Genomic DNA, 18,357 nt, shown 5'->3' with positions numbered 1-18,357 from the left:
ACACTGATGTCCTGTCCCAAGCCCCAAGCCTCTGTCCCTAACAGCCATCTTGACTCCAGACTCAAAAGGCTACACTACCCACTGAAGCTCCCCAGCTGGGCATCTCTCAGGCATCTCAAACTCCATATGTCCTGCAGAAGTCACTTTCTTCCCCTTCCCCACTTCCACTTGTCTCTCACCCAGTTCACCTTATTCATTGCTTATGTTCAGGGCCAGGAGTCATCCTCAGCTCCTCCCTCTCCTTCTCCCAGCCACCAAGTGCTAACTCCATCTCTTAAACATCTCTTGAATCTGCTCTCTGCCACTGGCATCCCTGTCTCTCCCTTCCCCCAACGCCCACCCCTGCAAGTCATAGTCTTCTATTGGGTTGCCTTGCCTCCATCCTCACCCTTGCCAAGCCCCTTTCCACACAGCAGCTAGGATGATCTTTGTAAAACCTAAGTGTCCCCTTGCTTAAAAGCTTCTTAGTGTCTTCCTCTTGCCCCCAAAACCAAGTCCAAACTTCGGGTCTTGCCTTCAACGCCAAAATGACTGGCCCCCTTCTCCTTTGTCTTGCTTCACCTAATTCTGATGTGTATTTCAAGACCCGGTTGAATGTGACTTCCTCTGGGAAACCTTCCCAAAGGCTCTCTAACCCCTGATCCACCTAACTCCACATCTGCACCCACCTTGGTCTTGCCTTGCAGGCTCTTGATGGCAGCCTCCGCGCAGAGGTAGAAAGCCCCGATGCACTGCGCCTCCAAGCGGTTAGAGTCGAGCAGCGGCACGAGGCGCTGCAGGTCGTCCGGCCCGCGGCCCTGGCTTGTGTCGCTGGCGTCCACCAGACAGCGGGCGAAGCGGCCAGGGTCCAACGAGGCCACAAGCGGCTCCACCAGCGCCAGCGTGCCCGAGCGCTCCACCTCGCGCTCCACCTCCTTGTTAGACGCCAACACCGCTACTGCGAGGCAGGCGTGCAGCCGAAGCAGCTCGTCCTCCTTGGAGAAGGCGAGCGGGAAGAGCCACTCGGCTGCGCGCTTCTCCACCATGCGCCGCTGCACCGCCTGGCCCCCGTGCAGCGCGCAGTTGCCCAGCGCCAGCGCGCAGTGGCGCAGCAGCGCGGGGTCCGTGCGGCGGCACCAATACAGCACCGCGTCCAGGCCGCCGGCCGCCACCAGCCTCTGGCACGTCTCCTCCGAGTGCTTGAACATGTGCTCCAAGATGCCTGCCACGCTCCGCGCCAGCTCAACGGGTTCGCGCTCCTTCGCCAGGTTCAGGATCACGCCCAGCCCAATGCGCGCCACGCGGTCTCTGCCCAGTGAAAGTGGAAGGGGACAGTGGAATTGCCGCAGCTTGGGGAGCTTGGCTTGCCCGTTTGGGGCCTGGTCACTAACCCTCTCTGGGCCTCGCTGGCCTCATATACTGGAGAGCATTCCCCTCCCTGCTCCCCACCCTCACCACCTCCCCTGGGAGGACCCCACTTCTCGGATTCTAAGGGTGCTCTATTTTGGCCGCAGCCGTTCTCCCCCTCCCTCCTCCCCTTGAGAGGCAGTATGTGTGGTGGCTAAGAGCCTCAGCTCAGGAGCAGATCCCCCTGGGTCCTGGTTTCTTCTCAGCCCGTTTTCTAACTGGGATAAAGGAGACCTTTGGTCAGCTTCCTTTATCTACCTTGCTTTCCTTATCTCATAAACAGAAAATAGAAATACCTGCCTCATAGGATTATTATCAGGACTAATGAGATAAGCCTTATAGAGTGCTTGGCACAATGCCTGGCACATGGTAAAAACTCAACAAATATTAACTTGTCCTAATTTGAAGTGTCACTTGAAGCACACCACTCTTAGCCTTGCCTTTTCCTCACTCCATGGCCCATGACTGGGGCACATCATTCATTCAACAGATGTTTCCTGAGGACCTCCCCTGTGCCAGGCACTGCCCTACGGGCTGAGGTTTAACTGAGACTGGCCAGAGCTTATCCTCAGGGTGATGGAAGAAGACATAGACAAGAAAACAATGAGTGAACCAGATCGTAGTGACAGGGCCTTGGCTAGCAAAACAGGATGATGTAATGGAGTGTGCCTGGAGGAGGGGTATGTGGGAAGAGATGACATCTAAGAGCTTAATATGAAGAAATTCCTGTGTGCAAATATCTGGGAGGAGCATAACAGGCAGAGAGAGGAGCAAGGATGAAGGCCTGAGGGCAGAGGAGCTGACATGTTTGAGGAATAGAAAGAATGCCAGAGGTATTGCAATGTCTAAAACCAAAAAGGGAAAATATAAAACCAGGCTGGGCAAGGTGGCTCATGCCTGTAGAATGCTTGGCACAATGCCTGGCACATGGAGGCCAAGGTGGGAGGTTCACTTGAGACCATCCTGGACAACAAAGTGAGACCCTGTGTTAAAAGAAAAAAAAAAAGAGAGACAGAAAAAAAATAAAAAGAAAAGAAAAAAAATCAATGAGGGGTTTATATGTAGAATATATCAGCAAATATTCAAATCAAGAAGAAAAAGACAATAAATTCAAAAGAAAATGGGCAAAGGACATAAACAGGCAATTGACAAGGGGAAATCCAAAATTTGAACAACCAGATAAAGAGATGCTCTAACTCATTAGTAATCAGAGAAATGAAAATTAAAACAATAGCTATCGCTACCTGAAATGTTCTTCAATAAAATCCTCTTCATGGTTCATCATTCCAATGTCTGCTCAAATGTTACTTCCTTCCAATAATCCAATCTAAAGGCTTTTCCCCATCACTTTCTAACTCATTACCTTATTTTATTGTCTTCAGGGCATTTAATATCTGATATTATATTAATAGTCTACTTGTTTGTTAGTTCCATAGACCAGAAACCTTATATGTCATTTTCTTTCTTAATATGATCTAGGCCGGGCGTGGTAGCTCACGCCTGTAATCCCAGCACTTTGGGAGGCCGAGGCGGGCGGATCACAAGGTCAGGAGATCGAGACCATCCTGGCTAACATGGTGAAACCCTGTCCCTACTAAAAATACAAAAAATCAGCCAGGCGTGGTGGCGGGTGCCTGTAGTCCCAGCTACTCAGGAGGCTGAGGCAGGAGAATGGCGTGAACCCAGGAGGTGGAGCTTGCAGTGAGCCGAGATGGCGCCACTGCACTCCAGCCTGGGCGACAGAGCAAGACTCCGTCTCAAAAAAAAAAAAAAAAAAAAGATCTAAATGGAGAAAATTACCCTTTCCTAGAGTTTCTTCACCTAAATCATTTTATTTTATTTCAAAGGCCATTCCCACTCTCCTTTGTCCCTGACCATTCTCCACACACATACCTTGAATAAAATGTTCACTGGCAGAAAACAAACAAACAGAAAACCAGCTACCACTTTACACCTGTTAGATGGGCAAAATCAGAAGCTGAACAATACAGGCAACTTCTCCCAAAGAGATTGTCATATAGACAAGAGCACTTAGGCAAGGATGTTCACTGCAGTGTCATTTGTAGTGTGAGGAAGTTGGAGGCAATCAGTATCACGCTTGGGGAGAGTCAGGTAACATGGGCAGGTGCCTACTCTGTAGGATTTGGGGGGAGGTCCAAATAACTGAGCAGGTGATAACACAGCAACATGAACCTGGACAACATAGCCTGGGCAACGTAGCAAAACCCTGACTCTATAAAATCAAAAAATTAGCCACGTATGGTGGCACAGGCCTGTAGTCCCAGCTACCTGAGAGGCTGAGGCAGGATGATAGTTTGAGCCCAGTAGGTTGAGGCTACACTGAGTCGTGATTGGGCCACTGCACTCCAGCCTGGGCATCAGAGCGAGACCCTGTCTCAAAAAAAAACCAAAAAAAAAACAAAAAAAACCCCAACAAAACCCAACACTGAGTGGGAAAAAGTAAGAAATAGAATGTGCTATATGACACAGCACTATTTATATACATTAAAAATAAATGCACACAAAACCAAGAATAAAGATTTAAAGATTTTAGCAGAACACAGATAGAAAGATACACATTAGATATATTGAATGGTTCCCTATGGAGTTAGGGCAAGAGAATAGTGTGGGCATTAGTCAGGAGGAGAAGGAGAGATTGCATTTCAGGCACAGGTGTATGCAAAGAGTTGGAGGTGCTGGAGAGCTGGTGCACTTGGGGAGCTGCCCACACTTCCATGGCTGAGGCAGAAGATTCAAGGGGAGAGTGTGAAAAGAGATTGGACCTGGGGGCCTTTTGAGGCACCTCAAGGCATTTGTACTTTATCTTGATGTCAAAGAGAAGCCACTGAAAACTATCAGGGAGGGGAGTGGCCTGGCCATATTTGGGTTTTAGAAAATTCCCTCTGGCTGTGGTGGAGAGGACAGATCCAACAGAGAGAACTTGGAGGCCTGCCGAGCAGGTGGGAGAGTTGCCACATCCTGGAAGAGGTTCAGGCTTCCTGCCTTACTGACCTCCACAAATGATGTCTTCCACAGATGGCCAGGCGCCGTGGCTCATGCCTTTAATCCCAGCACTTTGGGAGGCTGAGGCAGGAGGATCACTTGAGGTCAGGAGTTCGAGACCAGCCTGGCCAACATGGTGAAACCCCATCTCTACTAAAATTACAAAAACTAGCCAGGTGTAGTGGTGTGCGCTTGTAATCTCAGCCACTCAGGAGGCTGAGACAGGAGAATCACTTGAACCCAGGAGGCAGAGGTTGCAGTGAGCTGAGGTTATACCACTGCTCTCCAGCCTGGGTGACACAGTGAGACTCCGTCTAAAAAAAAAAAAAAAAAAAAAAAGTGATGTCCTCCACAGGTGACATTACTGCCAAAGAGGTAGAGGCCCAGCCAGCAATGGAGTCCTTGCCCAAAGGGCACCACTGTGACCATAGTGCATGTGATTTTGTGTCCACTGCAGAACCTAGCTGAGTCCGGAACATGCCATAAGCTCACAGCTCACTGCAGCCTTGGCCACCTAGGTTAAATTCATCCTCCCAACTCAGCCACCTGAGTAGCTGGGACTACAGGCATGTACCACCATGTCTGGCTGATTTTTTTTGTTTTGTTTTCTTTTACTTTGTAGAGACAGGATCCCATTATATTGCCCAGGCTGGTCTCAAACTCCTGGGCTCAAACAATCCTCCCACTTCGGCCTCCCAAAGCGCTGGGAATACAGGCGTGAACCACCTCGCCTGGCCCAGTTATTCCTTTTACCAATGAGAAAACCAAAACTCAAAGAGGTTACATGACATGCCCAGAGTCACACAGCTTCTGAGAGGCACAGCTGAGATTTGAACCCAGATCTGCCTGTCTCCGGAGTTCAAGATCCTTCACCTTCACTTTGCGTTTCTAGACATCTGACTACATAAATGCCTAGAATATAAGAGCCAGGATGTGCTTAAGAAATATCTAATGTGGCCAGGCGTGGTGGCTCACGCCTGTAATCCCAACACTTTGGGAGGCTGAGGTGGGCCGATCACTTGAGGTCAGGAGTTCGAGACCAGCCTGGTCAACATGGTGAAACTCCATCTCTATTAAAAAGGCAAAAACTAACTGGGCATGGTAGCAGGTGCCTGTAATCCCAGCTACTCGGGAGGCTGAGGCATGAGAATCACTTGAGCCTGGGAGGCAGAGGTTGCAGTGAGCCAAGATCGTGCCACTGCACTCCAGCCTGGGTGATAGAGGGAGACTCCATCTCAAAAAATGAAAAATAAAATAAGAAAATTATTTAATCTGGCTGAATGCAGTGGCTCATGTCTGTAATTCCAGTACTTTGGGAGGCCAAGGCAGTAGGATTGCTTGAGTCCAGGAGTTTGAGACCAGCCTGGGCAACACAGAAAGACCCTGTCTCTACAAAAAACAAAAACAAAAAAAGATAAGAAAGAAATGATCTAATCCAACACCCTTATTTTCTTTTTCTTTTCTTTTCTTTTTTTTTTTTTTTTTTTTGACAGGATCTCACTCTGTCACCCAGGCTGGAGTGCAGTGGCGCAATCTCAGCTCGCTGCAACCTCCACCTCCTGGGTTCAACTGATTCTCATGTCTCAGCCTCCCAAGTAGCTGGGATTACAGGCATGTACCACCATGCCTGGCTCACTTTTTTTTTTTTGGTATTTTTAGTAGAGACAGAGTTTTACCATGTTGGCCAGGCGGTCTCGAACTCCTGACCTCAAACGATTCGCCTGCTTTGGCCTCCCAAAGTGCTGAGATTACAGGCGTGAGTCACCGCCCCCAGCCAGCCAACACTCTCATTTTCAGAGGACTTACCTGAGGCCTAGTGAAGGGAAGGACTTGCTCAGGAACATATCAATTCAGAGCCAGGACTTTATTTTGAGTCTCCTGATGCCCCAGCCCTCACTTTTCCCTATGCACCTGGCACCTTTACAGAGTGGAACTGTGCTGCACTCTTGTGATAACTACTCACCCAGCTCCCAGTTCTTCTGTGGTCTGAGAGGCTGTGGGTCTGGTGAAATGGGCACATATTTTAGAATTACACAGGTATGGATTCAAATCCCAGCTCCAAAGGAGGGGAAGATTGTGTATATATTGCAAACATGTCTATATAATATACATGCAAATGCCTGTATATGCAGAGAATGTCTCTGGAAGGATATACAAGAAACTTGTTATAGTGGTTTATCTCCAGAGAGGGGGTCTGGTTGAGAAGAACTTTAAAAAAATTTTTAATTTAATTTTAAAAAATTGAGACAGGGCTCTCACTATGCTGCCCAGGTTGGTCTCAATCAAACTCCTGGGCTCAAGTAATCCTTCTGCCTCAGCCTCCTAAAGTTCTGAGATTACAGGCATGAGCCACCACGCCTGGCCGAGAATAACTTTTAACTGTGTACCTTTTGTGTGCTTTTCCACTTTTTTGAATTTATGTGCAATGGCTTTCGTGATTTTTTTTTTTTTTTTTAAGATGGAGTCTCACTCTTGCCCAGGCTGGAGTGCAGTGGCACGATCTCGGCTCACTGCAACCTCCACCTACCTGGTTCAAACAATTCCCCTGCCTCAGCCTCTGGAGTAGCTGGGATTACAGGCGCATGTCATCATGCCTGGCTAATTTTTTTGTATTTTTAGTAGAGACGGGGTTTCACCACGTTGGCCAGAGTGGTCTCGAACTCCTGACCTCAGGCAATCTGCCCGCCTGGGCCTCCCAAAGTGCTGAGATTACAGGGATGAGACACTGCTCCCGGCCACCTTTCTGTGATTTCAAAAACCTGTCTCCTCCATTTATTCATTGAATATTCCTGGGAAAGCCATTTAACTACTCTGAGGATAGCTTCATTAAGATCCCCTGAAGGGGGTGGACTGTGAATATAGAAGGCTAGCAGTCATACGGGGCCCTCACTGGGTGTTGTGGGGCCAGATTTGAAGAGCCATATTCTGTTGGACTTCTGGTAGTTGGAAGTCAGGAAAACTGTGACCTAGGCTCCTTGACAATGGGTGCAATAGCATCCTGAGAAGAAGAAAGCAAGAGGGAAGTGGCAAAAAGGGGTGGGCACACTGATGGAATAGGTTTGTTTTGTTTTGTTTTGACAAGGTCTGGCTCTGTCGCTGAGGCTGGAAAGCAGTGGCATGATCTCAGCTCATTGTGACCTCCGCCTCCTGGGCTCAAGCCATCCTCCCACCTCAGCCTCCTGAGTAGCTGAGACTGCAGGTGCATGCCATCACGTCCGGCTAATCTGTATATTTTTTGTAGAGATGGGTTTTTGCCATGTTGCCCAGGCTGGTCTTGAACTCCTGGCCTCAAGTGATCCACCCACCTCAGCTTCCCAAAGTGCTGGAATTACAGGCATGAGCTACCATGCTTGCCCAGAAGAGCCTTCTTTGAGATGAGGCAGTGGGGGCTTGGTTGGTGAAGGAGAAAAACGTTTCATAAAAAAATTCGCAGTGTGTCACTCCCCTTCTCTTCTTTCCAGCCCCATTCTCATGCAGCCTACAAGGGGTGCAGGGACCCTCCCCTTCTTTTTTCTTTTGAGATGGAGTCTCACTCTGTTGCCAAGGCTGGATTGCAGTGGCGCGATCTCAGCTCACTGCAGCCTCTGCCTGCCGAGTTCCAGCAATTCTCCTGCCTCAGCCTCCAGAGTAGCTGGGATTACAGGCACACACCACGCACCACCACCATGCCCGGCTAATTTTTGTGTTTCACTTGACCTCAGGTGATCCGCCTGCCTTGGCCTCCCAAAGTGCTAGGATTACAGACAGTGCCTTTTTTTTTTTTTTTTTTTTTTTGAGACGAGTCTTGCTCTGTTACCCAGCATGGGGTGGAGTGCAATGGCACAATCTCAGCTCCCTGCAACCTCCACCTCCCGGGTTCTATGTATTTCTTCCACCTCAGTCTCCCCAGTAGCTGGGATTACAGATGCCCGCCACCATGCCCACCTAATTTTTGTATTTTTTTTAGTAGAGACAGGGTTTCACCATGTTAGTCAGGCTGGTCTCGAACTCCTGACCTCAGGTGATCCACCCGCCTGGGCCTCCCAAAGTGTTGGGATTACAGGCGTGAGCCACGGCGCCTGGCGGGGACCCTGCCTTTCTTTGGAAGTATTGTGATAGCAACCACGCAGGTTGTGCTCTGTCCTTGGTCCTGAAGAGACCAGCGTGCGTTTCTTGGGACCAGTGACACTGGTTAGTGACTCTTCTCTCGGTAACTCTGAACCAGGTGAGAATTGTCATTTTTAACCTTGAGATATAGCAGTACTGTTTGCATCTTGCAGCCCTCCTCTCCTTGGGGTGCTGGCTGTACTCACTCTCCAGGGATTGTAGTTATAGCTACCTGACTCCACATAGCAAGCCTGCAGGGCACACCTACCAGCCTTGACCCCACCACACCCAGTGAGCACATATTTTATTTGCTACCTCCTCCAAATTCACGGCCTATCCCCACCATGGCAACGGATGTCAGATGGGAGGTTAATGGCTTGCCAAATAAGCAGAACCCTATCTTGGTCTCCCAACCTAAATTGCTTCATTCATGCATTTTTGACAGTTGTATCTTTCCACCAATCACAAGGTAATTTTTTTCTTTTCGAAAGTGGCAAGGAAAACACCCCCAACCCACTCCCTTCACACTTGTGAGAGCTGCATGAGCTGAAAGTGACTCTTCCAAAAACTCTTCTAAGCTTGAGAAGCTGGAGGCTTCAGCATGAGACTGGAGTGTGACAGCTTGGTCTGCTCTGGCATCAGAAGGGAGGGAAAGTGAGTCCTTGGAGGTCTTCATACTCCCGGAGAGATCCCAAGAGACATGCAAGAGTGGCAACCAGGCCTCTGTTTGATCCTCTTGCGGCATTTTGGTGCTAAGTGGGGTGAAGGGAGAGAACACACACTCTGCCTGGTCCCTGCCGGGCTCTGCACCCCGGTGTCCTCTTCCCCCACCCATGCCTCCCAGCAGAAAACTGTTTCCCATCAGCAGCTGCAGAATGAGATCATGTCTGGCCTGTTGCAAGAACCAGAATGAAGGATGGAGCAGAAGCTGGATTGGGGCGGCAAGAAGGGAGTAAGCAGCTTCAGGCCAGCACGCCTTACAGCCTGGGAAGGAGGGAAAGGAGAGGTCTCCCTCCCTCTTTTCTGAGCATTGTGTTTCCCTTCTTCTCTCATTGGGAGGGGGACGGGATGATGGCGAGAGAAGGTGTCATAGAAGGGAACCCGAGCCGGTGGGAAGGAGAGCTGTGGGCTTGGGGGCGGGGCAGAGGGAGAATTGGCAATAGGATGCCATCTCCATCCATAGAGCCAGGGACGGACTCCTGTCCTGTAACTCCATTCCTCACCCCACTAGCCCTGGGAGCAAATCTTAGTTCACTGTGACCCACTGAGCAAGTCACTAAACTTTCCCAAGCCTCAGTTTCCTTATCTGTGAAACAGACAGGCTGATCCCTAACAGAGATGTAGTGCAGGCAGGCAGAGAGGTGAGGGAGGCAAAGGCACGGCGCGAGGCACACGGGAACGCAGGCGCTTAACTGTCCACACCACGCGGCGCTCTCCCAACCCCAGCCTGGCGCGCTCACCGGTTCTCAGCCACCAGGATCTGCTCCAACAGGCGCGCGGCCTGCACACGCGTCTCCAACTCCGGCGCCTGCAGCAGCCGCAACAGCAGGTCGAGGCCGCCATCCAGGCGGATGGCGTCGCACAGACCCTGGGCTACCTCGCGGCCCACGGCCGGCAGCAGCCAGGCCTCCTCCACCAGTTGGAAGACCTCGGCCAGGCCGGCGCCCACGGCCCGCGCGCCGCCCGCCTGCTTCAGCGCGGACAAGGCCTGCTGCAGCTCCGGCAGCGCGCGCTCCAGGGCGTCCTGCACCTCGGTGCCTGCCCCCGGCGACACTTCGCGGGGCCCGCGGCCACCCGCAGCCCACCATGGGCCCGTGCCACCGCCCCCATCCGGCCCAGGCACCGCCAGCCGCTCGGCGCCCGGCCGTGGGCCCGACATGGCGAAGAAGCGACACAGCTTGTAGGCGGAGAGGAGCAGCGTCAGGACCATGGGCGCGGGGCCGCGGGGGACATCCCCGGCCTGGAGGCGGGGGCCACGCGGAGAGACCCCGGTTTTGGGAAAAGAGGGACCCGAGAGGGGTCGGGGAAAGAAGATGGAGGGGGAGGAATGGAGATAAGGGTACCAGGCAAGGGTGCCGGTCAGAAGTTTGGGGGAGGAGTGTCGGCAGGATCGGGGGAGCGGTTGGCAAAGGTGATGCAGGCCCAGATGCAGGGAGCGGGGGAAAGGAGAGAGCGAGGAGGCGAGGGATGGCTCCGGACGCCGGAGGGTAGAGGAGGCGGCGGCTGGAACAAAGCGTGGCCTGGGCAGGGGCTCGGCTGAGCTGGGAGATGCTCGGCAGCAGCCACGCCCCGGAGCCGCAGCGGTCCCGGGGCCGACGCCCCGCCTCTGGGTCCCGCGGGGCTCCTCCAGCCTCCTGCGCAGCCCCACCCTCAAGTCGTCGCCAGCCACGCCCACGCCCCTGGCCAGCCTTCCCTAGCCCCTCAGTCAGTCGCAGCCACCTCCCCCTGGGCTGGACTTGGAGGAAGGGGGTGGAGAATGAGAGGACGGTCTCCGTTCTCAGCCCCGCCTCCCCGCCCCACGTGACATCGGTACGTGGGAGCAACACCGCTGGGTGCCCCCTCCCTACTAAGTGGTTAAAACAATCATCATAATTCTTAAGGCCCTTTTATGGCTGTTTCTCAGCGAAACCTCACAACATGCCTATGGGGTGGGAATTGATGTTCCATTCCACAGCTGACTCCACTGAAGCCCATGAGGAAGAGATTGGCCAAAATCACAGTCCCCTCTGATTACAGAACAGAAAAAGTCAGCTAAAATCTCAGGATCACTTTTTTCAGGTGATGGGAGGATTTCAGAAGTTCTGTGGACACCTGAAATTGGGCACAAAATCAGGTGTTTCATGCCAGTGGGCATTTTCCAGGTAGAGGGATCATATTTCTCTTGAGAGTCTAAAAGTGTGTTGAACAAGCCCATTCTTTACAGATGGGGAGACTGAGGCTGGGAACAGGGAGTGGCCTGCTCAGAAAAGACTCAGAAATTAAATCCAGTCCAGTGGGTTGATATTTACCCAAATTTCCAGCCTGGGGAGATTGATGCACCCAAGAGAAGAACCCAGAAATGAAACTTTGTTCTTTTATGCTAAAAAATAAAATTCCCCAGAGTGCTTACAGTCTCTCCTCCCACTCCCTTTTTCCTGCCCTAAATAAATAATGGCAAATGAGCACCCAGCCAGGGATGTGTCTGATCAAACACAATCATAGATCAATAGCTATGTTTGGAGAAGGAATTTGTGGCTGCTCCAGCTACTGGGCATTTTGTCTGTTCCAGTTAATGTAATCTCCCAGCACCCCATGAGGCAAGGCTTTGTTAATCCTATTTTACTGAAAATGAACTAAGACTCAGAGAGATAAAGCTGTTGCCCAATGAGCCTTCTTTCTGCCCTCCAGACCCACGGTGCTAATTCTCCTTCCGATGACCTAATGATTCTGAGCTTGGCAAAGGTCTTATCTTCCAGCTCTCCCAGGCCCAGTGTTCCGGGAATGTGACCTTTGCTGCAGCAGCCGCTGGAGGGGGCAGAGGGGATGGGCTGGAGGTTGAGCAAACAGAGCAGCAGAAAAGGCAGTTTCTCTTCTCCAGTGCCCTCCTTCCCTGTCTCTGCCTCTCCCTCCCTTCCTCAGGCATCAGAGCAGAGACTTCAGGGAGACCAGAGCCCAGCTTGCCAGGCACTGAGCTAGAAGCCCTGCCATGGCACCCCTGAGACCCCTTCTCATACTGGCCCTGCTGGCATGGGTTGCTCTGGCTGACCAAGGTACAGGGGGGTGTTGGTGGCCATCTGAGTCAATGTAGGGAGGGCGAGGGTGGTCTGGGCTTGGTGGCACCGACTGACACTCCTTCCTCAGAGTCATGCAAGGGCCGCTGCACTGAGGGCTTCAACGCGGACAAGAAATGCCAGTGTGACGAGCTCTGCTCTTACTACCAGAGCTGCTGCACAGACTATACGGCTGAGTGCAAGCCCCAAGGTGTGTTCAGAGCCCAGGTGGGTGGGCTGGGGTGCCCCCTGCTGCTGGAGACTCACTACCATCCACTCTCTGCAGTGACTCGTGGGGATGTGTTCACTATGCCGGAGGATGAGTACTCGGTCTATGACGATGGTGAGGAGAAAAACAATGCCACCGTCCACGAACAGCTGGGGGGCCCCTCCCTGACCCCTGACTTCCAGGCCCAGCCCGAAGGGAATCCTGAGCAGGCACCTGTTCTGAAACCTGAGGAAGAGGCCCCTGCGCCTGAGGTGGGCACCTCTAGGCCTGAGGGGATGGACTCAAGGCCTGAGACCCTTCATCCAGGGAGACCTCAGCCCCCAGCAGAGGAGGAGCTGTGCAGTGGGAAGCCCTTCGACGCCTTCACTGACCTCAAGAACGGTTCCCTCTTTGCCTTCCGAGGTGAATCCAGGGCAGGTGTTGGGGATGGGGGTCTGCCCCAGGAGCATCCCCGCTCTCACACCACCTCCTCCACTCTAGGGCAGTACTGCTATGAACTGGATGAAAAGGCAGTGAGGCCTGGGTACCCCAAGCTCATCCGAGATGTCTGGGGCATCGAGGGCCCCATCGATGCCGCCTTCACCCGCATCAACTGTCAGGGGAAGACCTACCTCTTCAAGGTGCCAGGGGCTGTGGGCCAGGGTAGAAAGCATCTAGGGAGGGTTTGAGAGCTATTGCTCCCAGGGACAGGGTGGACAGGGAGGCTGGACCCGGGGCCCTGCAGGACCTGGTGGGAGCTCTGTGAGCACAGGGCAGCCCCAAAACTCCAGGTCCTGGGCAGTGAACCTGGACCTGGGAAAGGCTGCCTTAGGGCAAGGGACTCTGCCTCTGTGCCCAGCCAGCAGCCTCTATACCCCTTTTCACTTTCCCCACCTCTTAGGGTAGTCAGTACTGGCGCTTTGAGGATGGCGTCCTGGACCCTGATTACCCCCGAAATATCTCTGATGGCTTCGATGGCATCCCGGACAACGTGGATGCAGCCTTGGCCCTCCCTGCCCATAGCTACAGTGGCCGGGAGCGGGTCTACTTCTTCAAGGGTACTCAGGGGGTGGGTGGGAGACTGAGCAGGCAGTGGAGCAGTCTTGGATTCCTTTCACACTTCACTGGAGACAGGCCTCAGCATGTGCCCACCCCCGACCCCCACCTCATGCTGGGAGATCCTAACTTCAACAGCCTCTGGGATCTCCAGTCTTGCCCTGGCCCAGCCCTCCTAATGCCCACCACCCCGCTTCTCAGGGAAACAGTACTGGGAGTACCAGTTCCAGCACCAGCCCAGTCAGGAGGAGTGTGAAGGCAGCTCCCTGTCGGCTGTGTTTGAACACTTTGCCATGATGCAGCGGGACAGCTGGGAGGACATCTTCGAGCTTCTCTTCTGGGGCAGAACCTCTGGTATGGAGAGGGCAAGTCTTGCTTCTCCCTCAAAAGGGCTGAAACCCCTTGGTATTGGTAGAGCCAGGCTGGCTGGAGGGGGCTGTGGTTGTGGAGCTATCGATCAAAGTCTGTTTGCTCAGGCCAGACTTTGCTTCTGTTGACCTTTTGGGGAAAGCTCGGCTCTACCTGGACCCCACACCTTGGACTTTGCCTAGCACAGCCGAGAGCACAGCCAGCAGAGGGAGGGGCTATGGCTGAGGAGTTTAGGGGGCCTGGGGGGATGGGGTGGAGACACCAGTGATATGGTGGAGGGAGAGCACAGGGGGAAGGGAATTGGATTGAGAGTCAAAGGCCTGGCTCTGCCATTCGCTGCCGTGTGTCTTTGGGCAAGGTGCAGCAGATGAACTCTAATGGCCCTGCTGGAAGGGGCAAGATTGGGACCCCCAAGACCTCTCATTCACCCCTTCCCTGCCACAGCTGGTACCAGACAGCCCCAGTTCATTAGCCGGGACTGGCACGGTGTGCCAGGGCAAGTGGACGCAGCCATGGCTGGCCGCATCTACATCTCAGGCATGGCACCCCGCCCCGCCTTGGCCAAGAAGCAAAAGTTTAGGCGTCGCAACCGCAAAGGCTACCGTTCACACCGAGGCCACAGCCGTGGCCGCAACCAGAACTCCCGCCGGCCATCCCACGCCATGTGGCTGTCCTTGTTCTCCAGTGAGGACAGCAACTTGGGAGCCAACAACTATGATGACTACAGGATGGACTGGCTTGTGCCTGCCACCTGTGAACCCATCCAGAGTGTCTTCTTCTTCTCTGGAGGTAGGAGCCGCTGCCACCCCTGAAGCTGGTCTAGCTTGGGTTTTCCTTGCTGTCCCTGGTGCACAAGGGCTGAATGCAGCCTGCAGGTAGTGACCACAGAAAGCCAGGCCAGAAGTCCTTAGCTGCATCATGGATGTTCACTCACTTTCCCTTCTGAGAGAGACCCTAGACTTTCTTCTCAAGGGAAGAGTGGGCAGGGCCAGGCTGGGCCTGACGCATCCTCTGCTTTCCTCTCTTCCAGATAAGTACTACCGAGTCAACCTTCGCACACGGCGAGTGGACGCTGTGGACCCTCCCTACCCACGCTCTATCGCTCAGTACTGGCTGGGCTGCCCAGCTCCTGGCCATCTGTAGGAGTCAGAGCCCACATGGCCGGGCCCTCTGTAGCTCCCTCCTCCAATCTCCTTCCCCCAGGCCAATAAAGGTCCCTTAGCCCTGAGTTTAAAACTATTGTCCTGACTGGGGTGGACACATCCCTGCCTGGGTAAAGGAGAGGAAGCTGGACTGTCAGAATGGGCTGGTGAGGGGGACAGAGAAGGGACAGACAAAGGCATCGCCGTGTCCAACCCATGTTGGGCTCAGGACCTCTCTGTGCTCAGGACCTCTCTGTGAACCGAAGTTTGGGGCTGGGGAAGGCCTCCTGAGAGCTACCCTTCCTCTTGAGCTAAGCAGCCCCCAGCAACCCACCAGCAGCTAAGCAGACACTTGAACCCTTCTGATGATGACAGAGTTACCAGGCCAGCCTCCCTCGGTGAGGCTTGCTTTGCCCCTTGGAGTTGACTAGGGTCTTGGAGGAGAGAGAACGGGCAAGAGGTGGTGGGGTTCTGGCTCAGCTTTTTTGTCCATCCTGATCTGAAATCATAGTAGCTCTGACTCCTGAGCACTTGGGGAACCAGTCACTATGCTTCCCCAAACCCACCCCTAGGGTGAGCCTTTCTTGAGGTCTCTGTCTAGGGTCTAGGATGGGGAGCAGCAAGACCAGGAGAGATAGTGAAGGGCAGAAACTGAAAGGAAATTCAAAAGCACACACTTCTTGTGGAAAAGTGGCCCAGGAGCCCAGGAGTTTGAAGCTGCAGTGAGCTATTATTGTACCACTGCACTCCAACCTGGGCAATAGAGTGAGACTCTGTCTCTAAAAACAGAACAAAACAAAAAAAGGGGGGAATTTTTGGCTGGGCATGGTTGCTCATGCCTGTAATTCCAGCACTTTGGGAAGCCAAGGTGGGAGGATTGCTGGAATCCCGAAGTTTGAGACCAGCCTAGGAAATATAGCAAGACACCATCTCTACAAAAAATAAATAAATAAGTTAGCTGGGCAACTTATGGGTGGTGTGTGCCTGTAGTCCCAGCTATTTTGGAGGCTGAGGTAGGAGGATTGCTTGAGCTTGGGAGGTTGAGGCTACAGTGAGCAGAAATCACATCACTGTACGCCAGCCTGGGCAACAGACTGAGAAAAAGAAAATTTAGGCCCGGCACGGTGGTTCATGCCTGTAATCCCAGCACTTTGGGAAACCGAGGCGGGTGGATCAAGAGGTTAGGAGTTCGAGACCAGCCTGGCCAACATGGTGAAACCCTGTCTCTACTAAAAATACAAAACATTAGCCGGGTGTGGTGGCGGGCGCCTGTAACCCCAGTTACTCCGGAGGAAGAGGCAGGAGAATTGCTTGAACCCAGGAGGTGGAGGTTGCAGTGAGCCAAGATCACGCCACTGCACTCCAGCCTGGGTGACAAAGCAAGACTCCATCTTGAAAAAAAAGAAAAAAGAAAAAAATTTAAAAAATTTAAGAAAAAGTAGCTCAGAATATATCCAAGGAAGAGAATACTGTACACATAAACATCTTTATCATCTTTCTTAGAACCCCTCAACTGCACCTGTGAAACCTCCTCTGGTTCCAGGTTCCTAACCCCAGGAAGTCCATCTGGCTCTTGAGGGGCCAGAGAGAGAAAGGGTTAGATGCAGGCAAAGCTCTAAAGCAGACCTGAGGGCAATCTGGTGGTGACATCTGTTCCCCAGTCCTGCTGACAGCGGCTGGCTCCCATTCATCCCATTGACATCCTACCATCCTTCTCATCCTGTCCCACTTCACCAGCCCAGTCCCCAGTTGTGGCAGAGGACTCCACTCCCTCTCCCCTGAAGGTAGCCAGGTTCAGAGCACTAAGGGCTCCAGAAGGGGCAGCCAGTGCCTGGGAGCACTGGAGAGATGGTTTTCTTTGGCTGCCTGGAAGGACCCCTGGGAGGATTTTCATGAAGTATAGGATTTCAGGTACAGACTGCCAGTTTGAGATTTGAGGAGGGATGCTGGGCCCAGCTTCCTTTGTGAGGCCTTGGAGGGGCAGGGGGTATACAATTTGCCCCACCCATACCCTCGTAAGCCCAACCCGGCCTCTAGCCTCCCTTCTTCCCCACCGAGACTTCTCTGCCTTGCTTGAGCTGGACTTTAAACCTCTCCACTCCTGAAGGTGGGGCCAGCCACCCTGAGCATGAAAAAACCCAAATCGGGGGGTCTGGTGTGGGCACAGCCCTCTGGCACCTTACCCTTTGCCAGCTCCATGCCCAGCCCTGTGGATGCATCCTCAGCAGGTGATCTGATGGGGGAAGTGTGGGCAGGGTGAGAACGCGGGGCATGGTGGGATGAGGAAGGTTGAAGAGGGGTGGGAGTAGGGACTTCAGGGTTGACTGAGGGCTTTGAGGCTGGGTAGAGGCTCTTGCAGGGAGTCCCAGCTTGACCCCCACCATGGCCTGCAGACGGTGGCAGCGGGTTGGGTTCCCACCAGAGAAAGCGGACCACCTTCAGCAAAGGGCAGCTGCTGGAGCTGGAGAGGGCGTTCGCAGCATGGCCCTACCCCAACATCAGCACCCGTGAGCACCTGGCCTGGGTCACTCGCCTTCCTGAGGCCAAGATACAGGTGAGCTGTGACCCCTTCTCACACAGCCAACATCTGGGCTTGGCCCACAGCCCCTTCGCTGGGTAGCCCACCTTCAGGTTGTTTCCCCTGTCCCTGGGTGGAGGGGATGCTGGGGCCAGAATAGACCCCTTCTTCTTTCCTAGCAGGTGTGGTTCCAGAAGCGCCGGGCCGAAATAATAAAGAACAGGAAGTCAGGAAGTCTAAGCCCCAGGTCTGAGTCCCCCCAGAGCTCCTGCTCTCTTTGAGACACCCTCCAGCAGCCCTGGGATTCCCAAATGCCAGGCCAACCTCCACCCTCCAGCGGCACACCTCAGCGCACCTCAGCGTACCTCAGCGTGTCGACATAGCTCCTGTCCAGCTCCCGGCTTGGGTCCAGGGCAGGGTTGGGAAGGAGCTAAAGCTGTAGCCCCATGGGGACCAGCTGGGGCTTCAGAGGTCCACCCTTCTTTAGAGTGAGCTACTCCCCAGACTTCACTAGGCAGCCTGTCTGACCTCATCTATGCCTTGGCCATTGTTATCAATGTGGACCACTCCTAGTCTTGGTCCAGAACTTGCAAGACCCTTCCTCTGACTCCTGTGGCCCACCCTGCCCCTCCTGGGATTGAACACAACAGAAATGGATCCCCTGGCCCCACTTTTTATGCAAAGGGATTCCCTATGGGAAAGGAGTTTAGCTCAGGCATCCCTCCCTTCCACTGGCCTCCAGGCCAGCCTAGATGCAGGTCCTAAGCAGACTGGGGCCTGGCTCCTGCCACCCCACACCCTGACCCCTTTGGGGCATATGCTCATTGTTGTGGCAGGAGG

The 18,357-nt window shown here is 53.4% G+C and overlaps 3 protein-coding genes across 6 annotated transcripts in view; 2 read left to right on the top strand and 1 right to left on the bottom strand.

Moving 5' to 3' along the window:
* SARM1 (sterile alpha and TIR motif containing 1) overlaps nucleotides 1-10,521 on the bottom strand; it is a 42,709-nt gene extending 32,188 nt beyond the window's left edge. For all 4 annotated transcript variants that reach the window (XM_054458639.2, XM_054458636.2, XM_063656059.1 and 1 more), the window contains exons 1-2: nucleotides 9,936-10,521; nucleotides 669-1,287 (exon numbers count right to left, since the gene is read on the bottom strand). In XM_054458639.2, the coding sequence (XP_054314614.1) occupies nucleotides 669-1,287; nucleotides 9,936-10,405 (1,089 nt within the window). In that variant the 5' untranslated portion in view covers nucleotides 10,406-10,521. The remainder of the gene's footprint in view (nucleotides 1-668; nucleotides 1,288-9,935) is intronic.
* A 352-nt stretch (nucleotides 10,522-10,873) lies between these two features.
* Nucleotides 10,874-15,085, top strand: VTN (vitronectin). The gene is made up of 8 exons (XM_054458641.2): nucleotides 10,874-12,224; nucleotides 12,316-12,435; nucleotides 12,511-12,855; nucleotides 12,934-13,073; nucleotides 13,334-13,490; nucleotides 13,690-13,842; nucleotides 14,302-14,646; nucleotides 14,888-15,085. Exons 1-8 carry the CDS (start codon nucleotides 12,161-12,163, stop codon nucleotides 14,998-15,000), a joined length of 1,437 nt encoding a protein of 478 aa, XP_054314616.1. The 5' UTR covers nucleotides 10,874-12,160; the 3' UTR covers nucleotides 15,001-15,085.
* A 2,300-nt stretch (nucleotides 15,086-17,385) lies between these two features.
* On the top strand, nucleotides 17,386-18,166 carry SEBOX (SEBOX homeobox; the record flags this gene model as incomplete). Its single annotated transcript, XM_054458154.2, is given in 3 exon segments — nucleotides 17,386-17,553; nucleotides 17,700-17,870; nucleotides 17,872-18,166. Coding segments are annotated over 3 exon segments (558 nt in total), but the record flags the coding sequence as incomplete, so codon positions are not given.
* Between the last annotated feature and the right edge of the window lie 191 nt (nucleotides 18,167-18,357).

The sequence above is a fragment of the Pongo pygmaeus genome, chromosome 19 (assembly GCF_028885625.2).
Source record: "Pongo pygmaeus isolate AG05252 chromosome 19, NHGRI_mPonPyg2-v2.0_pri, whole genome shotgun sequence".
In the NCBI taxonomy this organism is placed as follows: Eukaryota; Metazoa; Chordata; class Mammalia; order Primates; family Hominidae; genus Pongo; species Pongo pygmaeus.
The sequence above is the reverse complement of the archived record's forward strand: the minus strand, read 5'-3'. Positions and strand labels throughout refer to the sequence as shown.

Bases quoted from the DNA above. Each gene is read 5' to 3' on its own strand.
- VTN (XM_054458641.2), top strand. From the start codon at position 12,161: ATGGCACCCCTGAGACCCCTTCTCATACTGGCCCTGCTGGCATGGGTT. The intron at 12,225-12,315 runs GTACAGGGGGGT...CTCCTTCCTCAG, and splicing joins GGTTGCTCTGGCTGACCAAG to AGTCATGCAAGGGCCGCTGC. The intron at 12,856-12,933 runs GTGAATCCAGGG...CCTCCACTCTAG, and splicing joins TTCCCTCTTTGCCTTCCGAG to GGCAGTACTGCTATGAACTG.